This window comes from Aptenodytes patagonicus, chromosome 6 (assembly GCF_965638725.1).
Source record: "Aptenodytes patagonicus chromosome 6, bAptPat1.pri.cur, whole genome shotgun sequence".
NCBI classification, from domain to species: Eukaryota; Metazoa; Chordata; class Aves; order Sphenisciformes; family Spheniscidae; genus Aptenodytes; species Aptenodytes patagonicus.
This window is the reverse complement of record NC_134954.1, coordinates 54,686,565-54,706,464: the sequence shown is the minus strand read 5'-3', so window position 1 is coordinate 54,706,464 and position 19,900 is coordinate 54,686,565. Positions and strand designations below refer to the sequence as shown.

The 19,900-nt window shown below is 37.3% G+C and overlaps 1 protein-coding gene and 1 long non-coding RNA gene across 17 annotated transcripts in view; one reads left to right on the top strand and one right to left on the bottom strand.

The window, feature by feature from the left end:
- LOC143162395 (uncharacterized) overlaps positions 1-19,900 on the top strand; it is a 67,528-nt gene that overhangs the window by 20,582 nt on the left and 27,046 nt on the right. The window lies entirely within an intron of this gene.
- The window catches only part of LOC143162393 (sodium channel protein type 2 subunit alpha-like), a 48,981-nt gene continuing 43,109 nt past the window's right edge, over positions 14,029-19,900 (bottom strand). For 10 of the 15 annotated variants that reach the window (XM_076342705.1, XM_076342704.1, XM_076342710.1 and 7 more), the window contains exons 23-26: positions 19,672-19,805; positions 16,547-16,651; positions 15,864-16,134; positions 14,029-15,504 (exon numbers count right to left, since the gene is read on the bottom strand). In XM_076342705.1, coding sequence (XP_076198820.1) covers positions 14,321-15,504; positions 15,864-16,134; positions 16,547-16,651; positions 19,672-19,805 — 1,694 coding nt within the window. In that variant the 3' untranslated portion in view covers positions 14,029-14,320. Of the gene's footprint in view, positions 15,505-15,863; positions 16,135-16,546; positions 16,652-19,671; positions 19,810-19,900 lie in introns of all 15 variants that reach the window. The other 5 variants (XM_076342709.1, XM_076342715.1, XM_076342703.1 and 2 more) reach the window with 1 other exon arrangement.

The following is a 19,900-nucleotide window of genomic DNA, read 5'->3' as shown; positions in this document are numbered from 1 at the left end:
TAAAGAGAACTTTTTTAATGAAAAACTTTTTTTGTTCTCACTGAGGCTTTAGTTCTCCAATCTAGTCTGTTGTAGGGCAACACAAATGGTTGTGCTAATCTAGGGGAAAGAGAAGGGCAAGGATTCTTCTTTCACTTACATTGCCAGCTTATGGCAGTTAAATATGTTTGTGAAACTGTGGCCTAATTTAGACCTTCTACTTGACAATTAGTAAGGATGAGACACTTTCAGAGATGTCAGCTGTCAGAAGTGCTACTGAAACAAAAATCACAGTGAGTCACCAGCACCAGATCTTACTCACCAAAGAGTTCTCAAGAATTTTATGGAGGGAAAAAGAAAGCCACAGATATATAAAATATACCCACTTAAATGAAATGATGATTGTATGATAACCAGCTTTATAAAAGTTATGGCTGTCAGTATTACTCATATTATATTCACATTGAGTCAGGAGATTCAAGATTAATGCATTACATTTCAAGGAAGGAAACTGGAATACTGGAAAATAATTTGATGTAAGTCTATAAAATAAGAGAATAATTTTGCATTGATAATATGCAAGGAATGACATTTTCTTCCTAAATCACTCAACTTCAGGAAAATTCACTTATTTGGTAAGATTTGACCCTAACTTCTCTCTTAAACCCCGAACATTAAAACTATCTAACAGCACTATAACAAATTCGTTTGAAAAACACTTTGACAAGGCTTTCCCAGAATGCCTTTCACAACTGCGTTGTGAAAGAACTGCTAAATTGACAGTGTATCCTAGCAGATTTCTCAAGCCACTTATAATATTCTTTAGTTATATTGGAATATAAATGTCCCCATGTTTTTAATCTGCTTTGAAAGGCCAGAACAATTCTGGAGATTCTAAAAGTATTAGGGGACAGCGCTGATAAAACCAATGAGGTGACCCAACTCCTCTCCTAGCTAAGAACAACTAAGTTTAGGAAAGGGTAGTGATATGGAATGCTAACTCAATCATGACATGTGTCAGTGTAATTGACAGTAATAGATCTAGATTATTTTACACAAATTTGCAGTAATCCCTTAATACATAAACTGATCAGATGCAGCCAGAAACTCTTGAGCATGCATGTTTTATAAATACAAAGAAAGCTGTGCAATTGCTCAATACCCCTTATGCTAAAGAATCCCCTCACTGAAATCAAGTTGAAAAATTTTCGTATTTTCAGTGGACTCATTGTTTTACTACATAATTTTTCTTAATGCTAAATTAAACAGTGGATTGCCTATAATACTACTCATAAACCAGTTCAGCTAATTCAGTTTTGACAGGCTGGAGCTGAAGTTACTGCCAAGCTTCATTTTGCACCTTTCCTTTAGTGTTTATCCCTACTCTGCCGACCTCCTTGTGAGCTTTCTGAACTGAGTTGCTTCTCCTCTTCCTTTCCATCTCTTCCCTTATTTCCCTCACCTCACACCCTGGTAAACAGTAAAGAGCAGAAAACTGTGATGGAGAAACCCCACCTCATCCACCACAGAGTTTGCCAGTTGCACAATAATATAACAATGTCTTCTTTCTACATTCTTTCACATTTATTCTAATTGCTACTGAAGTCTATTTGCTAATGACGTTACCTACCACCATTTGCTGGTGCTGTCATATGTGAAATAACTGCTACGCTGATCCAATTATTCTTCAGCTCCGCTGTTTGAACCATCTGCTGCAATAAATTGATTTCTGGTCTTCCTACTTGAAAGGCAACTCTTCTCTCTACAGACTGGAAATAGAGCAGGAAGGAGAAGGAAAAGAGATGGAGACTGTGTTATACTCTACTAGAGCTGCCTTAAAGTCAGAAGGGAAAAGAACCTGTATCTAGAGGAACAGGTGTGGGCTCTTAAATGTGGCATTAAAGGTAAATGTATTGACCCCTTCATATCAAATGGGTGCCTACATGAATTTTGAAACTGTTAAAATTTTTTTCAACTGTTACATGCATCTCAAAAATTCAGTAATTCTTTACCTGTGAAGAGGAGCAGTAGTAGAATTGAGGAAGATAGAGAACTTATATTAAATAATTTAATCAATTGTTTGGTTCAATCACAGTTGGCCTTCTAATACATCTTTTCACTGGACTGGATGTCCTAACACCAAAACTTGGGGACTAAGAAAGAATTTGGGCATCTGAAATAGGGTTTGAGATGCAGCATGCTATGGTATACCAACTCTCACTTTCTCCAAAAACAGACTACTCGTTGAGCATTTGAACAAAAAGTGCTATACCTTGTTTGAATTCCTTGTTCAACCAAAGAGACGTGCATTTCAAATGCATCTCACCTACACAAACAGAAACTTAGAGCAGAAGTCTATAAGAAAATTCATACTGAGAATGACACGTTTCAGATTAAACTGTTACATAGGACCCTGATGATGGCTTTTGTTTTTTAGTTTTGGGTGTCAAAATACTTTAAAATATTTCCTTTACTAGTCTTTTGAACCTTACATGACCTATGCACATCTGCTGCCCTTGCCTCTATAGATAAAGCACTTCCATAAAAGTGAGTAGGAATTTCTGAATTCTTAACTTTTAAACTTTGTTATATGAGTAGACCTGAGCCTCATGAGAAGTTTTAATATTCACTTGTGTTCAAGCATCTCCATTTCTCCTGGGCTTTAATCAGATGGTTGTCCTCTGAAAAATTCTACTACTCTGAGGTAAGGGAGAGAAATAAGAAGTCACAGATTGTATTTTAACATTTTTCCAGTCTTTACTTTTTTCCTTTTTAGCAAAAAAAAAAGTTTTTACATATTCTTTCTCTAGATTTGTTATGAATGCACAGACATCAGGTCCTCAAAAATATCTCAATATAGTTGCTATTTCAGAGATCCCTAACTAATCAAACCTTAGACCTGGCTTCCCAGGCTTCAGGGGAATCTTTTTTAAACATTCAGACATTTCCAGTACATATGAAATCACTGTCAACGATAAAAGGTAAAAGTCAGGAAACTAGGCAAGACAGTAGAACCAGGCTGTATGCATAATCCAGTATCTAATGCAATGACAACGCACAAATTGTCTTAGCCTTGACCATCATAGACAGTTGGTACAAGCCCACATACTTTAATATTAAAGAAACATTATCAAAATAAATATTAGCAAAATTAGAATAATTTCTAAAAGCAATAAACACCTCTTTCCAGTATGTGGCACATAATTCTATCCCCTGAAAAGTTACTGGTAAAGATTTTTAAAAGAGCCATTGATAAAAAAAATAAAATACCTTATCTAAGAAATCTTACTTTTGAAAGAGTCTTAATCATCAGTTGTTGAAAGAGTAACAGTGACAACTGTAGATGTTAGAAAAAGCACAGTACAGCTTCTGTACACCTTAACTGTCTATTTATTTTAGTAAGAGGCAGTTCTAAAATACTGCCTTGGAAAGATGGGCCTCATGTACTTGAAGTAATTGCTTTCATTTCTCCTCTTGTATTGTCAGAGAATTTACAATAAATCAAGAAAGTACACTGAAATCAAGCTATTAGAGATGCTATATTTTATGCAGCAAACCTATGGATTTTAATGATTTATAATCTTGCAGAAATCCACGTTTTATATACAAGAACAGGAAGTCTTAATACAAGAAAAGCTTTAAAGTGGGTTTTTTTTTTTTTGTTTTACAGTAATGTTGGTAAGCTAAAACCAATAAATTCTCCCAATATTTGGCAGTTGTCAATGAAATTTGTTTTTAAATTTCTATTAGTTACTCACAGCATAGGTATAGTATTATTGTTAATTAATCTGGGTTATCATGCCAATGACATGGCAATCTAACCTTGGTAGTCCAGGTGGAGGCTAATTTACTCTTAACTAATTGCCAATGGACTTGATAGCAGTTAGAAGGGCTTATTTACATTCTTTTCATACAGAAAGATCCACTAAATATCATTAATGCTTGTCCTATTTCACTAAAATGATGCCATTTCCAATAGCTGGCTTTTCCAATATGCCAACTGTCTTCCAACAATTCCAACTACGAACAGAAAAAGCAGTATCTTTATATGCTATAAACATTAATCATCACACATAATCTTAAACAAATGAATTATAGTGACTTATGCTTAACCTTAGGTGCAGAAAAAAATGCCACAAAAAGGTTTTTGAGATTAACTTTCTGTAATTAGAGAAGCATTTATATTCATTATTGGACTCTGAAATCCTTCCTGTCCATTCCTCTATGTGCATGACTTCCTTCCAGTGCCTTCAACCCCAGGGGTTATACAATACAATATTATTATTATTGTTACACTTTTATATATAAATAACGTTTCAGAGACTTGGCTCTTGGATAGACATCTAATGAGATCCTCTTAAATTTAGTTTTTAAAGTCTTCTCCCAGCATGATTTGCCTTGAGATTATAAATCTTACTTATCTTTAGTGAAATAATAATGCTAAATCTGTAACCTCTTTTTTATGTTTTACATCAAAGATGAGGAGTAATGGCATACGTTGCCAGTCTTTGTCTGGCAAAGCCATCTTGAGAAAAATTAACGTCCTTCCCCAATATTGTACTTTTGGAGGCATGTCTTGTACTCTTCCTTAGACAAGGCAGTAAGGAAGTGAGCCTTTTACCATAAGGTAAAGACTAAGAGTAATTTTATTTAGACTAGAGAGCTAGAAAAGAGAAAGTAGAAATATTTCTCTTTTAGAAAATCCATAGCTGGAAAACAGTTAAGTCAGTATGGATTTGATTTAAATTCTACGGAAAGCTGTTGTACAAGACCCATTGTTTTCAGTAGTTTTCAATCTCGATCTAATGTTTGAAGTGGATATACTGAGCAATTAGGGGGTTTTTTTTAGGTATAATCAAAAACATACGGCCACTGCTGCCGACATGGCATACTATGGACACTACTTACCTGTTCTTCCTTGAGACTTCCACAAATATACTTCCATAAGAACAATGGCGAAAATGGGAGTCAGAGCCTGTGGACTAAATGCAGCTCTGAAGAATGGTTTGGGGTTTTTGGTTGTTTTTTTTTTACACTGTCTATATGGGGGAATACTGAGGAAACCTTTCAGATTCAGTTCCTTTGACTTAACAGCCCAGATATTTTTAAAAGTGAAGAAATTGCACAAGAGAGTGTTTTTTGGACAGTAACTTATTGACAAGGCTAGGAAGGGCTGCAAACTCAACATTTCCCTGTCCTTCAGAAGGGAAAAAACTTTTTATTTTACTTCATCATATATTTTTAAAAGGAGTTCATTCACACCACTTCAGTCTGAATTGTCATGTGAAATCTTCACGTCATGCAAAGGAATTGATAGTGGAACAGGGAAAGAGAAACTGGAGTGTGAGTAGGTACCAAGTAATATGGAAAAGTTGAGCCTGCATACCCTCCTATTACACCTTTTCCCCTATTCTTTTTCTTAAAATTGAGGAGATTTTTACACTCTAAAATGATTAAATAAGTTTATATAATAATAGACATGAATCAATACATTACATACACATAGATACGTTCTGGATATTAATAGATGTGTAAAGTATTTTTTGATCCTAGGTTTTAGTATGAAGTTTTCTCTCTGATCACAGAAGCAAAACAAATTCACTTGTGCCAAGACAACCATTTCTAATCATACTCTGCTGCAGATTTTTCTCACTGCCATATTCTTCGGTACAATCTTGTAGTTTTAGAGTGCATCAACTCCCAAGTAACTTCTGCAAAGGATTTTATATTAATAACCTTTCAGTAATATCTGCACTGTAATTTCCTTTCCTGTCATCAGTTCTTCTACGTACCTTTTGAAATTTCCTGTGTTTGAAGCTCTCCTTGTATGGGGTAGAATTCAATTGTGAAATAAAGGTTTTAATCCTAAAATACAAGTAGAAAAATCATGTTAACATTTTATTATGTTTTTTCCATATCTGCCATTGGTTACTATCCTTTCAACAAAAACATACTTCCTTGTTCTTTTAATTTTCATACAAAAGTAACAAAATTCTAAGAGATTGTTGCAACATGGCAGATAAATGAAATTTCAAGTAAATGCTTTTGAAATAAATGAGAAAGCAAGAGCAGTAAAGCTGGTGAGTTCACAGTGCTCTTGAGCATCACTCCCAAAATAGTTTTTTTTTTTCTTGGATGTACATGCAGCTCCAGATGGAGGCTATCAGGAGCCTGCATTTATCTGCCCACCTATTCATCACCACATAAACCACATTCAATTTCCAATCTCATACAGTTAGAGCATGAGCAGCTGGTTTCCATCTATATAAATAAATATACTAGTATTTGCAGCAATGCTGCATGAACCTTCATACATCACATTTGACAGCCATCAAGAAGTTAAGACAAGAGAAAGGTTACAGGGATTCACAACGTGTATTATTGGAGAGAGTATTTTAACTTTTTGCCTGCCTGAGACCACGAACATGATCCGTCGCTGGCATAGTCCAGTTTGCCTTATGTGGTGGATGCAGATGCAGTATTTACTAAATATTATATACAGATATTAATGCAAGTATTGCTGCAGAATATGGGCATAAAGCTACTGTATAGTTTGGCAATCAAAAGGTACCACATGACAGGGGTTGCTATGGTATCTGCAAGCATGACATTTTTATAAAGCAATACTGCAAATAGCAATACAGCATGACCATTTTTGAACTTGAATGTTACAGATATTTACTACTTTAAAAATGAAAACAGCTTATTACATTCTGTTTCAGATACACATTTTCTGAAAAATACATTGTGGGTTTTTTTAATCAGCTGTCAGATTCTACAAAAATTATCATCAGGATTGCTGTTAAAGTAACATGGTTTTAAGACAATAGAAAATGCAAGTGCAGAGCATGTCTGGCACTGCTATTTTTGATTGTTATAAATTGTTTATGAGGTGTCATTCCTTATTTTCATCAAAAGCTTTTCTTGCAGCAGAGATCATGTGTGCTTCAGCATGCAATTTTCCCTCTCCAGAGGGATGAGAATGTGCCGCAGTTTACTTTGCTTGGGTTACACTGCAGTATGATTTTTTTTTTTTTTTTAAGGCAAGCACTAGGATATGTCTGTTTCACTGTGCAACAGCTCCCACTGATCAGCAAGAAAAAATGAAATATGTTAAGTAACAGAGACTGCATGCTGTATCACATAGACAAAACCTATCTGTGCTCAGAGAATAAGAGACGGGTACCATCCCCCACTGAAAATGATGTTGCTAATGCAGAGGTTTGTAAGCCATTAAATATTCCTACACTGCAGATATTTCAGATTATTTCTCCTAATGCACTGTAAAGCTAGATAAGCCTTTCTGATTATATACTATAGAATGAGTATCATAAGAATTTTCTACGTCCAAAAAAACCATTGCATTTTTAATAATACTTCATGTTATTTATGACTGTTTGCCATGAAAATGAGACAGATAGTTTCATATGTGATTCTTTTAGAAGGTTGGGGCTGTTTCATAGGTGCACCATGGAATTAAATGAATAATGTCTATTAATAAAAGTAAAGCTAAAGCTACCTGTGGAATTCCCCCGTGCATCAACACCCTTCAGCTATATTTTAGTAAGCTCAGATAAGTGTGGCAGTTCTTAACCAAGGTGGTGTCAGCTCTGAATACAGGACTACATGCCCTACAGGTTACAGAACCTAAATCCAAAAACTGCTGGTCCAGTCACGAAAGTATTACCAACAAAGCTATCTTTACACAACAAGCCAAATTATCATGTCGTAGCTTCATTAGTTCACTAGAACAAAACAAGTATAAAATTTATAAATTCTCTAGAAAGCTATAAGCTATCCCCTGTGCCTGTGATTGCAATTTGTATTTCTTGATTCTTTCTGTGGCTGAAGACACCAGGCACAGTACCATGATCATCTGGCAGGTGTTTGTGCCCTCTACTGGATGCAGTCAGGCTTAGCTATTTATTAGAAATCCTATGCTGCTAACAGCTGGAGAAGAGATGCTCTTGTACTGAATCTGATTTATTTATGGTACTCAACAACATACGTTTCTGCTTAAAAATAATACAAACAACCCCCCAAACATATTTCAGGCCTCTCTACAAAAAAAGCGAATGAGCAATATCCTGTCTCTTCCCCCTGCCACCTTTCCCTTTTATATTTTTACAATACAAGTAATTTTGTATGCTGGATGCAGGAGTAGTCTTGTCCTTAGAAGTGAAACAGTTTTGTTATGGAGTTGAGCAAGGCCAAGATTTTTAAAAAACTGAACTTTTCCCCTTGTATGTCCTAATATAGTTGTTGGTTGTTTTTCTTGGGGGAGGGGGCGTTGATGGCACCTTTATAAAATAAAATATACTTACATTCCTGGGTGGGTAAGAGAGAGTAAAGAAAGCTCGTTTCTGAGAAAAACTTTAAGCGAGCCTTTCTTATTAATTTTTCATTCTCTGTGGACTAGGACAGTAAGAGAGTGCAGCATTCTCCTGTTCTAGGAATTTTGCTTAATGCTTTGCATACTGATATATGACTGACCCATTACGCTGAGACATCTGTCTTATATCAACATTAAAACATGAATATATTTTATACCTGCAGTTTAAGGAGGAAGACTGCAAGTCAACTGTGTCTTCCATAAAGGCAAATAACTTCCAGGTAAACTGGAATAATTTCAAAGAAATATAAAAGGGTACAAGTTTATTCAAATATATACACTTGAAATCTGTAAATATATTACTCTTTTTGCAAAGGACCAAAAAGTTTAAAATTTGAGTCAACAAAAATGGAGAGTGACTTCAGTTGGATTATGGTTTCAATAAACATAACTTTAACAATGATAGAAATTTTATAGGGTAAAATGATTTTATAAATGACCTCATATACTTCTGCACACTACCAAATCTGTAGAAAAATTATTACATACACATTTCATGCTTATTCCACATAGAATTTTTAAGTTAACTATGTACCTATCCAGCACTGACTTAAAACAATTTTGTTCTTTAAACAGCAATTCAAGAGCATGACCAAGATTTTTTAAAGCATTTACATTATTGCTTTGTGTAATTATTGTTAGACACTAATATATTAAAACAGCAACTCTTCTGGATAAAAAAAAAAAAACAACTTTTAATTCAGATCAGATACAGCTACTAAAAACATACTCATTGTCCTTCAAAGCACAGCATACTTGAGGTTTTTTTCCTGTTAGCTATATTGGCCCAAGTATACAGCAGCTACTCTTCACAACAGGAGAATGGAAAAAAAATGCATTAATTACTCCATGCACAGGTCCACCTGCCCACACCCTGCCCCATATCCTGCCACCTGTATGCAGTAACCTCTTGCTAGGGACCATGCCTGTTAGACTTTGTAAAGGCATCAGTTGCCTGAAGACAGCTGTGGGGTGGCCATTAACATCTCTAACAGGTCTTTTTCCTTTCTCTTGGCAAGCATGGGTTTCTCAAGGGGAATGGGATTAAAGTGACTCTGTTATGCTCCTGTGGGGCTATTTCGGTGACAGATCCCAGACCACCCACCCCAGGGTGAGCAGCGTCTGCTGGATCCACTGCTCAGCAAGAATGTGGAGACAGCCTCCATTGGACTTGGCCACCACAGGACACCACTGGGGCTCTTCCTGGGCAACTCGTAAAAATCTGACAGAAAACCACATAGTTGGAATGCAATTCTCTGAATTCTAGAAAAACGTCTCTGGTCAGGACAACATAAGCATTTCATTTCATCTAGATGGTGACAAGTTGATATTGATCTAAGCTATAGAATCATAGAATCATTAAGGTTGGAAAAGACCTCTAAGATCATCGAGTCCAACCGTCAACCCAACACCACCATGCCCACTAAACCATGTCCCTAAGTGCCGCATCTTTTAAATACCTCCAGGGATGGGGACTCAACCACTTCCCTGGGCAGCCTGTTCCTATGTTTAACCACTCTTTCAGTAAAGACATTTTTCCTCACATCCAATCTAAACCTCCCCTGGCGCAACTTGAAGCCATTTCCTCTCGTCCTATCGCTAGTTACTTGGGAGAAGAGACCAACACCCACCTCGCTACAACCTCCTGTCAGGTAGTTGTAGAGAGCGATGAGGTCTCCCCTCAGCCTCCTTTTCTCCAGGCTAAACAACCCCAGTTCCCTCAGCCGCTCCTCATAAGACTTGTTCTCCAGACCCCTCACCAGCCTCACTGCCCTTCTCTGGACACGCTCCAGCACCTCAATGTCCTTCTTGTAGTGAGGGGCCCAAAACTGAACACAGTACTCAAGGTGCGGCCCCACCAGTGCCGAGTACAGGGGCACGATCACTTCCCTACTCCTGCTGGCCACACTATTTCTGATACAGGCCAGGATGCCATTGGCCTTCTTGGCCGCCTGGGCACACTGCCGGCTCATGTTCAGCCGGCTGTCAACCAGCACCCCCAGGTCCTTTTCCAACAGGCAGCTTTCCAGCCACTCTTCCCCAAGCCTGTAGCGCTGCATGGGGTTGTTGTGGCCAAAGTGCAGGACCCGGCACTTGGCCTTGTTGAACCTCATACAATTGGCCTCAGCCCATCGATCCAGCCTGTCCAGGTCCCTCTGCAGAGCCTTCCTACCCTCGAGCAGATCAACACTCCCGCCCAACTTGGTGTCGTCTGCAAACTTACTGAGGGAGCACTCGATCCCCTCATCCAGATCATCGATAAAGATATTAAACAGAACTGGCCCCAAAACTGAGCCCTGGGGAACACCGCTCGTGACCGGCTGCCAACTGGATTGAACTCCATTCACCACAACTCTCTGGGCCCGGCTGTCCAGCCAGTTTTTGACCCAGTGAAGAGTACACCTGTCTAAGCCGTGAGCCACCAGCTTCTCTAGGAGAATGCTGTGGGAGACGGTGTCAAAGGCTTTACTGAAGTCCAGGTAGACCACATCCACAGCCTTTCCCTCATCCACTAGGTGGGTCACCTGGTCATAGAAGGAGATCAGGTTGGTCAAGCAGGACCTGCCTCTCATGAATCCGTGCTGGCTGGGCCTGATCCCCTGGTTGTCCTGCACATGCCTTGTGAGCGCCCTCAAGATGAACTGCTCCATAATCTTCCCCGGCACCGAGGTCAGGCTGACAGGCCTGTAGTTCCCCGGATCCTCCTTCTGGCCCTTCTTGTAGATGGGCATCACATTGGCAAGCCTCCAGTCATCTGGGACCTCCCCCGTTAACCACGACTGCTGATAGATGATGGAGAGTGAGTGGCTTGGTGAGCTCCTCTGCCAGCTCCCTCAGCACCCTTGGGTGGATCCCATCTGGCCCCATAGACTTGTGAGCATCCAGGTGGCGTAGCAGGTCATTGACTGCTTCCTCTTGGATTATGGGGGGTTCATCCTCCTCGCCATCCCTGTCCTCCAGCTCAGGGGGCTGAGTACCCTGAGGATAACTGGTCTGCCTGTTAAAGACTGATGCAAAGAGGGCATTAAGTACCTCAGCCTTTTCCTCATCCTCGGTGACAATGTTCCCCCCCCATCCAATAAAGGATGGAGATTCTCCTTGGCTCTCTTTTTGTCATTAATGTATTTGTAAAAACATTTTTTGTTGTCTCTAACGACAGCGGCCAGATTGCGTTCTAGCTGGGCTTTTGCCTTTCTCATTTCCTCTCTGCACGACCTAATGAGATCCCTGTACTCTTCTTGAGTCGCCTGCCCCTTCTTCCACAAGTGGTAAACTCTCCTTTTTTTCCCCCCGAGTCCCAGCAAGAGCTCCCCGTTCAGCCAGGCCGGTCGCCTTCCCCGCCCACTCTTCTTATGGCACATGGGGACATTATAAAGCAACATGTGATCTATATGTCTAAAACACATTGCCTCATTGCTAAAGTGGTTCCCCCTTAATTTTACCAACCATTACTTGTTAATCTGTATAAACTTCATACAATAAAAACACAAAGACTAAAACAAGTACATAAAAAGGTTATCTTTATTCTTTTGGGTTGTTAGCAATGTAGTTATTTTTGGTAAAACAACTCCCTGCATGCAGTTCATCAGTACACTATGAGCCAATAGTTTCTATAAAAGCAGGAGCCCATCTATACTCCAGTTCTTTTGTAAGAAATGCAAGGTATTCCACTGTCCATTGCACAGGTTCACTATTCATTCTCATGAAGAAAGATTTTGAATAACAAATTATATTTAAAGCGCTTCTACTGCAGTATGAATCAACAAGAAAAGCAGACAGTGTGAGACTAACACCGGGGAAAAGCAATGTTTCTATGACTAAGATTACCCTGAAAATTGACAGACAGGATTATAATTTCAAAAGAGACCCTTCTATCTTGTTTCATATAGAAAGACCTACCTACTGATCAGAAAAAGAAATGTACTGTCCATTTCTTTTTAAATTATTCCTTATTAAAATATGTTTAATATAATTAGCAGAAACTTGCAATTAGCAATTCACATAGTATTTTAGGTTTCCCAACAGTAAAGTATCACAGATAGACAGCAATAAAAATTACTAATGACATGAAGATATGTGTAGTTTCTTATAATAGGTATAAAATGTTATAAAATAAAAGTATTTTCAAAATAACAAGAATAGATCAATAGATATATATTATAAAAGTTTTCTTCTAGCCCCACATTTTAAGCAACACATTTGTCCTGTATAGTCTGGTTATTTACTGCATATTTGCTGATTACAAAACTCAAACAAAATAAAATCTAGAATAGCAGCAAACTATTGCTTACTGGTATGAGGAATGATGGTCTCGTCGAACAGGTTTTTTTCTTTTTACCACTTACATGCGTTCCCATCTTAGATTTTAATAGCTGTAGGATAATAGCAGCAAGCATGCATCAGTTAAAGCTTCCCAATTATTTGGAGTATTACAGAATATATCATATTATCTATTGAAATGTTATAAGCTACACTTACTAGGGTACATATCTGATGCAATAACTACAGTACTTAGGTCATTGTCTCTTTGTTCAAACAGGTACCACTGTATAAAACAACTGATTAAATAACAGAGGATATTTTACTTACATATATAGTGTCAGCCTTGATGATAAAAAAGTCATCTAAACCACAATGCAGGACAAAGCTGATTTAAGTACATCATTTTGGTCATCTCAGCTTTCTATGGAAGATTGCATTACATACAGTGCAAACCTGACTAAAGTGCCATGAGGGGTCAAAACCAACTCTGATGTACCTATTTTGTGTCTCTGGCACGACCCATCCTTCCAAAGTACGGAAATTTAAGCCTGGGGTATACATTAAGGTAGTATTTGTCCCAAAAGGTACTTTGCTATCAATTTATACACGTAGCTTTGATTATTGTCCTCAGTGGCATATATTCATGTGAAATAAGAAGTGTAGAAACAGACTTTGGAATGAAGTACGGAAGCTACTCATGAAATTACAGGGTCTACAGTTAAAAAAAAGAAAAAAAGACTATCACTTTTTTTATTTCAGTAATTACCTGTAGGCACAATTTGGCATTCATAGCTTTTCTGTGAAAAGAACTGTTTAAATCTCTCAGGAATTATGAGATATCTTAGACTCTGAAAGTAACTATGTTTTCTTTATAGTTTCACATTTTTCAAAACAGGAGTTGTGTGAGTAACATCATTTATTTAAATCACTGTATCTGAAATGGACTGTATAATAAATTAAGAATGACTAAAAAGTATTAAACGTAAGTATATTAAAACCAAGAGACTAAACTACTAACCTCTTTTCTGTGAAAATTATTCCCTTGTTTTGTTTTCTGATAAATTCTCTATCTATACTCTGTTCTTTTTTATCATTTGCTGTTGATTTGATCTCGATCTTGAGTTTCAATAATCTGGAATCTTGTTTTTCTGCTTTTAGAAGTGGCTTGAAGAGAACTATGTTCACATTATGATGCCATAATTAGGTATTCCTGACATTTGTGTTCCTCTGCAAGAGTATTAAGTTTTTTTCTCAGCACAGCAGAATTACAAATAGCAGTATGTGAATTAAAGCAAATGCGATCACAAAAAAAATTGACACACATAGAACATAGGAGATGAAATGTACACAGCGGATACACTTATTCCACAAAAATACAGACTTATTAGGACTGGTAATTTTGCACTCCATTAAGGGTTCCTACAGTCCAAGTAGAAATTTTGTGTCTCCTCTCCATTAGTGCCAGCTGATAATAAAAACTATTCTTCTGGCAAGGTTGTTTCCCTGTTACAGGCTGAGAGTTTGCTAGTGAAGGGTCATTGTCTTGGTACAGGCACTGACTGTAGCAGTGGGTAAATATGTAAAAACTTGTAATTTTGGCATAATCCTCCAATAAGAGTCCTATTGATAAAAATGTCATCTTCTCAGGCTTGTGAACATTCATCATGGACAACCTCTTTATGTCATTTACTTTTTATTTCCTTTTCTGTCTTTCCCCTTGTCTTCTTTTTCTGATTTGTCATCTTCATATTTTTCTTTTTCTGGTTTTGTTACACTATCATAAGAAGGTGGAGATGTGGTGGATGCAGACATAGCCATTTTCTCTGGAGGTGAGTTTTCACTTAGCTTACCAACAGTCATATCTTTTTTGATAAGCAGATCAACGCCATCTTTCCGATACATAAATGAAAGTTTCTTTACTGACTGTCTTAAAAGATAATGTCTATAAGCACGCTGAATGATAGTAGCAGACAGTTCCTCCTGTTTTCGTTTTAATGTGGTTGTAATTGGTTCATAGGAGACTTTAGAAGGATTGGCTGCCATAAACCGATCTTCCATCTGTATTCTGAGGGCATCCATCTCATCACTTTCCCCCAAAACACGCTTTGTGAAAGCAAACAAGATGTCAAGGCAGTGAATTCTGTCCCCGCTTACCATGGGCAGATCCATTGCAATAAGCTGGACTTTGTTTGGTTTTGCTATAAGAAGAGGAGGATCTAACGAAGCTGCAAAATCAGACAATTTGCTATATTCTATGAATTGTGTTGCATCTGGATCATATTTTTCCCAAACCTCATAGAACATCTCAAAGTCATCCTCACTCAAGGGCTCAGCACTTTCTTCAGTGGCAACACTGAAGTTCTCCAAAATCACAGCAATGTACATGTTCACCACTACCAGAAATGATATGATAATGTAGCTGACAAAGAAGAAAATCCCAACAGAAGGGTTGCCGCAGTCGCCTTTCACAGAGCTCCCTGGATGAGCTTTGTTGGGGTCACAGTCTGGCTCCCCACTGTTAAGAATTGGGGCTAGCAAACCATCCCAGCCAGCAGATGTGGTAATTTGAAATAGGCAGATCATGCTGTTGCCAAACGTTTCAAAGTTGAACATGTCATCAATCCCAGCTTCCCTCTTAACATAGGCAAAGTTGGACATGCCAAATATCGCATAGATAAACATGACCAGGAACAGCAGCAGACCAATGTTGAACAAAGCAGGAAGAGACATCATCAAAGCAAAAAGCAGAGTGCGGATTCCCTTAGCGCCTTTAATGAGACGCAGGATTCGACCGATTCTGGCAAGTCGTACAACTCTGAACAAAGTGGGGGACACAAAGTACTTTTCAATCACCTTAGCTAGAAACATACCTGTGAAACATAAAAATAAAATTAAAAGGGTAACAGTTTATCACAGATTACATTTTCCATGACAAAGTATGAATAAAGAACAACTCTACCTTAGAATTAGTGGAAATTATAATTGGAGATAAATTTTATCTGCTATGGGTAATTTTAGCTTTTTTCCCAGCACTCTTAGAAAAAAAAAAAGGAGTATTAAAATTGATATAGAATTATTAAGAAAGTTACTACTCTAAAGTATGCTTTTCATTTCCTAAATGATCAGGAGAAATTAAAATTAAGTATTTCCTCTAATCTGCAAAACTTGACAGACATAAAGCATTTAATACGTCTTACTACATTTCATTTTGAATATAAGAATTTCTTACCTACTACTGAAAGAATAACCACCACAAAATCAAAAATATTCCAGCCAATGGTGAAGTAATAATAACGGAGTGAGAACAGTTTGAAGACGCATTCTCCAGCGAAAAGGACAACAAAGACCAAGTTAATCCAGTATAAAATATTTTGCATCAGTTCACCCTGGTCATCTGTTTCTATCATCATGGTGACCATGTTAAGACAGATGAGAACCATAATGGTGATGTCAAATGCTTGCTTTGTTACAATATCAAACACCAGACCTTGCAATTTGTTCTGGGGGGAGAAAAAGGAAAAGGTGATAGTATCCTGTACATAACGAACATCCTCTTCCTCCCTCCCATTTCATTCTTCCTCCCCCAAAATATATAACCAAGCAAAAGGCTGAAAAACCTAAGAAAAGCACTGTCCAGTAACGTCTTTATTTGCCAGCTCTAAGTTTTCCCCTCAAAACCCAAGAGGCTTCTATTTCTTCAGATTCTTTGATTCTCTGCTTCCTTAGGCATAACAAATATGAGAGATTTTTCCTGCAGAACAGAAGTATGTACATGTTTCAATTCAGAATGAAGGGCTAACCTGAATTAGGCCTAAACCATTTTAGAGTTAAGGGAGAAATTTTTTGATAGTTAATGTACTGCTGCAATTTCTTCTCAAATGTAGATGATACAAGAATAGCACACATTCTTACCGCTGGTCTAGGTATAGGTTTTTGTGGTTTCTTGGATCCCAGCTTCTTCATTGCATTGTAGTATTTCTTTTGTTCTTCTGTCATGAAAATGTCTTGACCTCCAAGGTAAAATAATAAAAATAGAACTGATTACAGCCAAGTCTTTAAATCCACTAATTCACACCATTGCAGAACATGTTTTTTATGAACCATGTATTCATTCTTATACATAGTTACCAAACCCAAAATATAGTAATTATATCAAAGATTGTTAAAATATCTAACAAGTCTTGATGTAAAAATAAAACAAGGAATGGAGAAAAACCCCAGAACTTCTATCTATTTGTTATTAAAAAAAAAAATACATACCTGATTAATTCAATTAAATATGTACAAAAAACCTTGTAAAAATATACATTCATACTTATAAATCTAACATCATAAACTCCACAGTGTAAATCAATCAACCAGAAATATAAAAACTTCAAAGGTAGAAAGAGTCACTGAGAGCTGATATGCCTTCAGGGAAACCGTATGAGGAAAAAGAAATTACTGATGTTACTTTTCAGAATGTATGTTTTATCATGTGAGTACAGGTATCTCAGTTCAGACTTTTTTTGCCACAATAATACTTCCACAGTGTATATGAGGCTTGATCATCCCCCTACATTGTACAGAGAACATCAGAAGCATGGGCTTACTCTGGGGTTTCTTGCCTGAATAAGAGGACAGCAGTGTGAGTTAACGGGTATCTAGACTGGTATGTGTAATACGCATATGGAAACACTTGTAAGAAATACAATTTATGTTGACAAGTAACTTCTTTTTTTCTTTCATGCATTTGTTTGTAAGTACATTCCAGTTATGCATGATGCCAAAGCAGTGGCATTTGGAAACGGATTTCAGTCATGGGTGATTCTGTGACTTTGTCACACCTACTTTGTCAAATGCAGTGTCAATCTTACTGAGAAAGTAACGATGAATCTGGATGAAGATGTGTTTGAGTCTTTCAGCTGTGGCTACATATAGACATGAAGATTTAGAAGTCAAAAGAGATCTTGTTTAGCATGCTCTCCTCATAAGCCAAATATACAAGTAAAATTCAGTTCTTAGAGAGTAAGGGTCTTAGATGCAAAACCAAGAATTAATTTGCTGATTATGGTGGAAGTGTGATGTGACTCTGTCAGGAGATTTTACCCAGTGGGAAATTAAAAAAAAAAAAGGCTATAAAGGAAGTGGCCTTGAACTGGGGATTTCTTCTGCTGCCTCATTGATGTAATGGCTGTTAAGAGTGAACAAGTCATCATTGTCTCAGTGTGCTGTCCATAGGGAGAATAGTGGTCTCAAGATGAGATATACCTTATATGCCTTTGAGGACCGTAATGGTTAGGAATTTGACAGCTAGTGGAACATTTTTTTCCCCATGGGAACTAATGTAATAAAAGTAGGATGCATACAGGGACCAAAGAAATGCACACAGTTTAACTACACAGGGACAGTATATTGCAACATGAGGTCTTTCCCATTCATATCCCAACAACATTGCCAAAAACTGAGAGATCTCAGTGATGCGAAGGCAGAACAAAGACAAGAAAAACACTGCTGGGCAGCCACGGACTGTGTGATCTGCACATTTCTATGAGCACGGGTGCATCTATAAATTCAAGACACGTGACTAATGTTTGCTAATTTGCTACATGAAACTGAAGAATAGCATGTAGATAGAATTTTCCCCAGCCTAACTGTTGTCCTTTGTGATATCTGCAGTATTTGACTTTCTTGGTGACAGTTACAACAGCTACAAGTGTACAAGGGGTGTATACCACACTGCCAGAAAAAGCCCTTTAGCAGGAACTATTCTCTGCCTTCTGAGTCATGACGACTACAGTAGGCAGTGTCTGCCAAGTGAACTTAATAGAATTTATAATCACCCCATTACTGAGTAAGGTCACCTTGTTACATACAGACAGCCAAAAATGCCAATAGCATGTATATAACCTTGGTCTTCGTCTCCAAGGACAAGAAACTGAACCACCTTCCTCTTAAGTACTGGAAGCCCCTGATGTTTATTCCAAGGGAGGTGCAAACATCTTGGAGGATGAAGATGTCATGAGGTTTGGAACCACAAACTCATCCTTTCTATTATGTGGGTCTGCAGATAACAGACTCAAAGGATCTGAAGAAGCAACATATGAAGTTGCATACTCCAATCTCAAGTGGAAAGATTTACTGGAAGTTTCCACTGCAGTAAGTCTAGCAATATCTTTTTTCAGTACAATGAATCAAACTTGGCAAACCATTTAGAATCACAAATGAAGAAAGCTATTACTTAGCTCACTTTAAAAAAAAAAAAAAAAAAAAAAAATCAATATTCCAGTATGATTCTGCTCCAAATGTGTACAGAAAAATAAGACTATTGTAGGCCTTAGACAGCATTTATAGTTTAAATGGCAAGTAGAATTTAATTTGCCATCATAGTCTGCATTTTTAAATGCTCCTGGAGTTCTTGACACAATCATGTGTTCACCTGAAGAATAAAAATAATTTCAGTTGAAAAGAAAAACTACACATTTTCAAACGTCAACAATTTCCTTTCTCTTGCAAATTCACTACTAACTCATGAGACAGTTTCCCAACCCTCTCTAATCTTACAATACAGAGCAGTAGTTCCAGCATTCAGCTTGTCTGTATTAGTCTCTTTGTAATTGAGAAGGCCTTCACAGTACTGCTATACATTATCTGTTTATCAATTTTGATATTTGTAGTTCTGCATATTCTCTTCTTCCCTGTCATCTATTTGCTTGAATTAAGTCATCTGCATTTTCACATAGCTTTGTCACAGCACTGTAAGGGTAAGCGAAAAACAATACATAACTTTCAGATGTACAACATATCATTGGGCTGTACAGGGATGTGGAGAACACTCAGACACGTAGTGTAAGTTTAAATTACTTCAAATGCCTTAAAAAGCAGAATATTATTTCATTATTTTGAATAGAACAAAAGGAAATCTTAATAGCGGATCTCTTTTTTTTTTTCTTTCTATTACTATGAGAAATTTCATGCACTCATATTTATCCTTGCATACATTTGCTGAATGCTCAGTAACAAGGAACTGTTGTGAAAATGAAACATGTGATACTTATCTTTTTTTTTTGTTGGTTGAAGTTATCTATGATGACACCAATGAATAAGTTTAAGGTGAAAAACGATCCAAAGATGATAAAGGCAACAAAGTAAATATACATGTACAGGTTGTCCTCATACTTGGGCTGTTGCCCTGTCTATGTAACATAGAAAAACAGCAATACATCACAAATAACAGTTAAGACAAATTACAGAATACCAAGCAGAAACAAGTTGCATGCAGCTGGA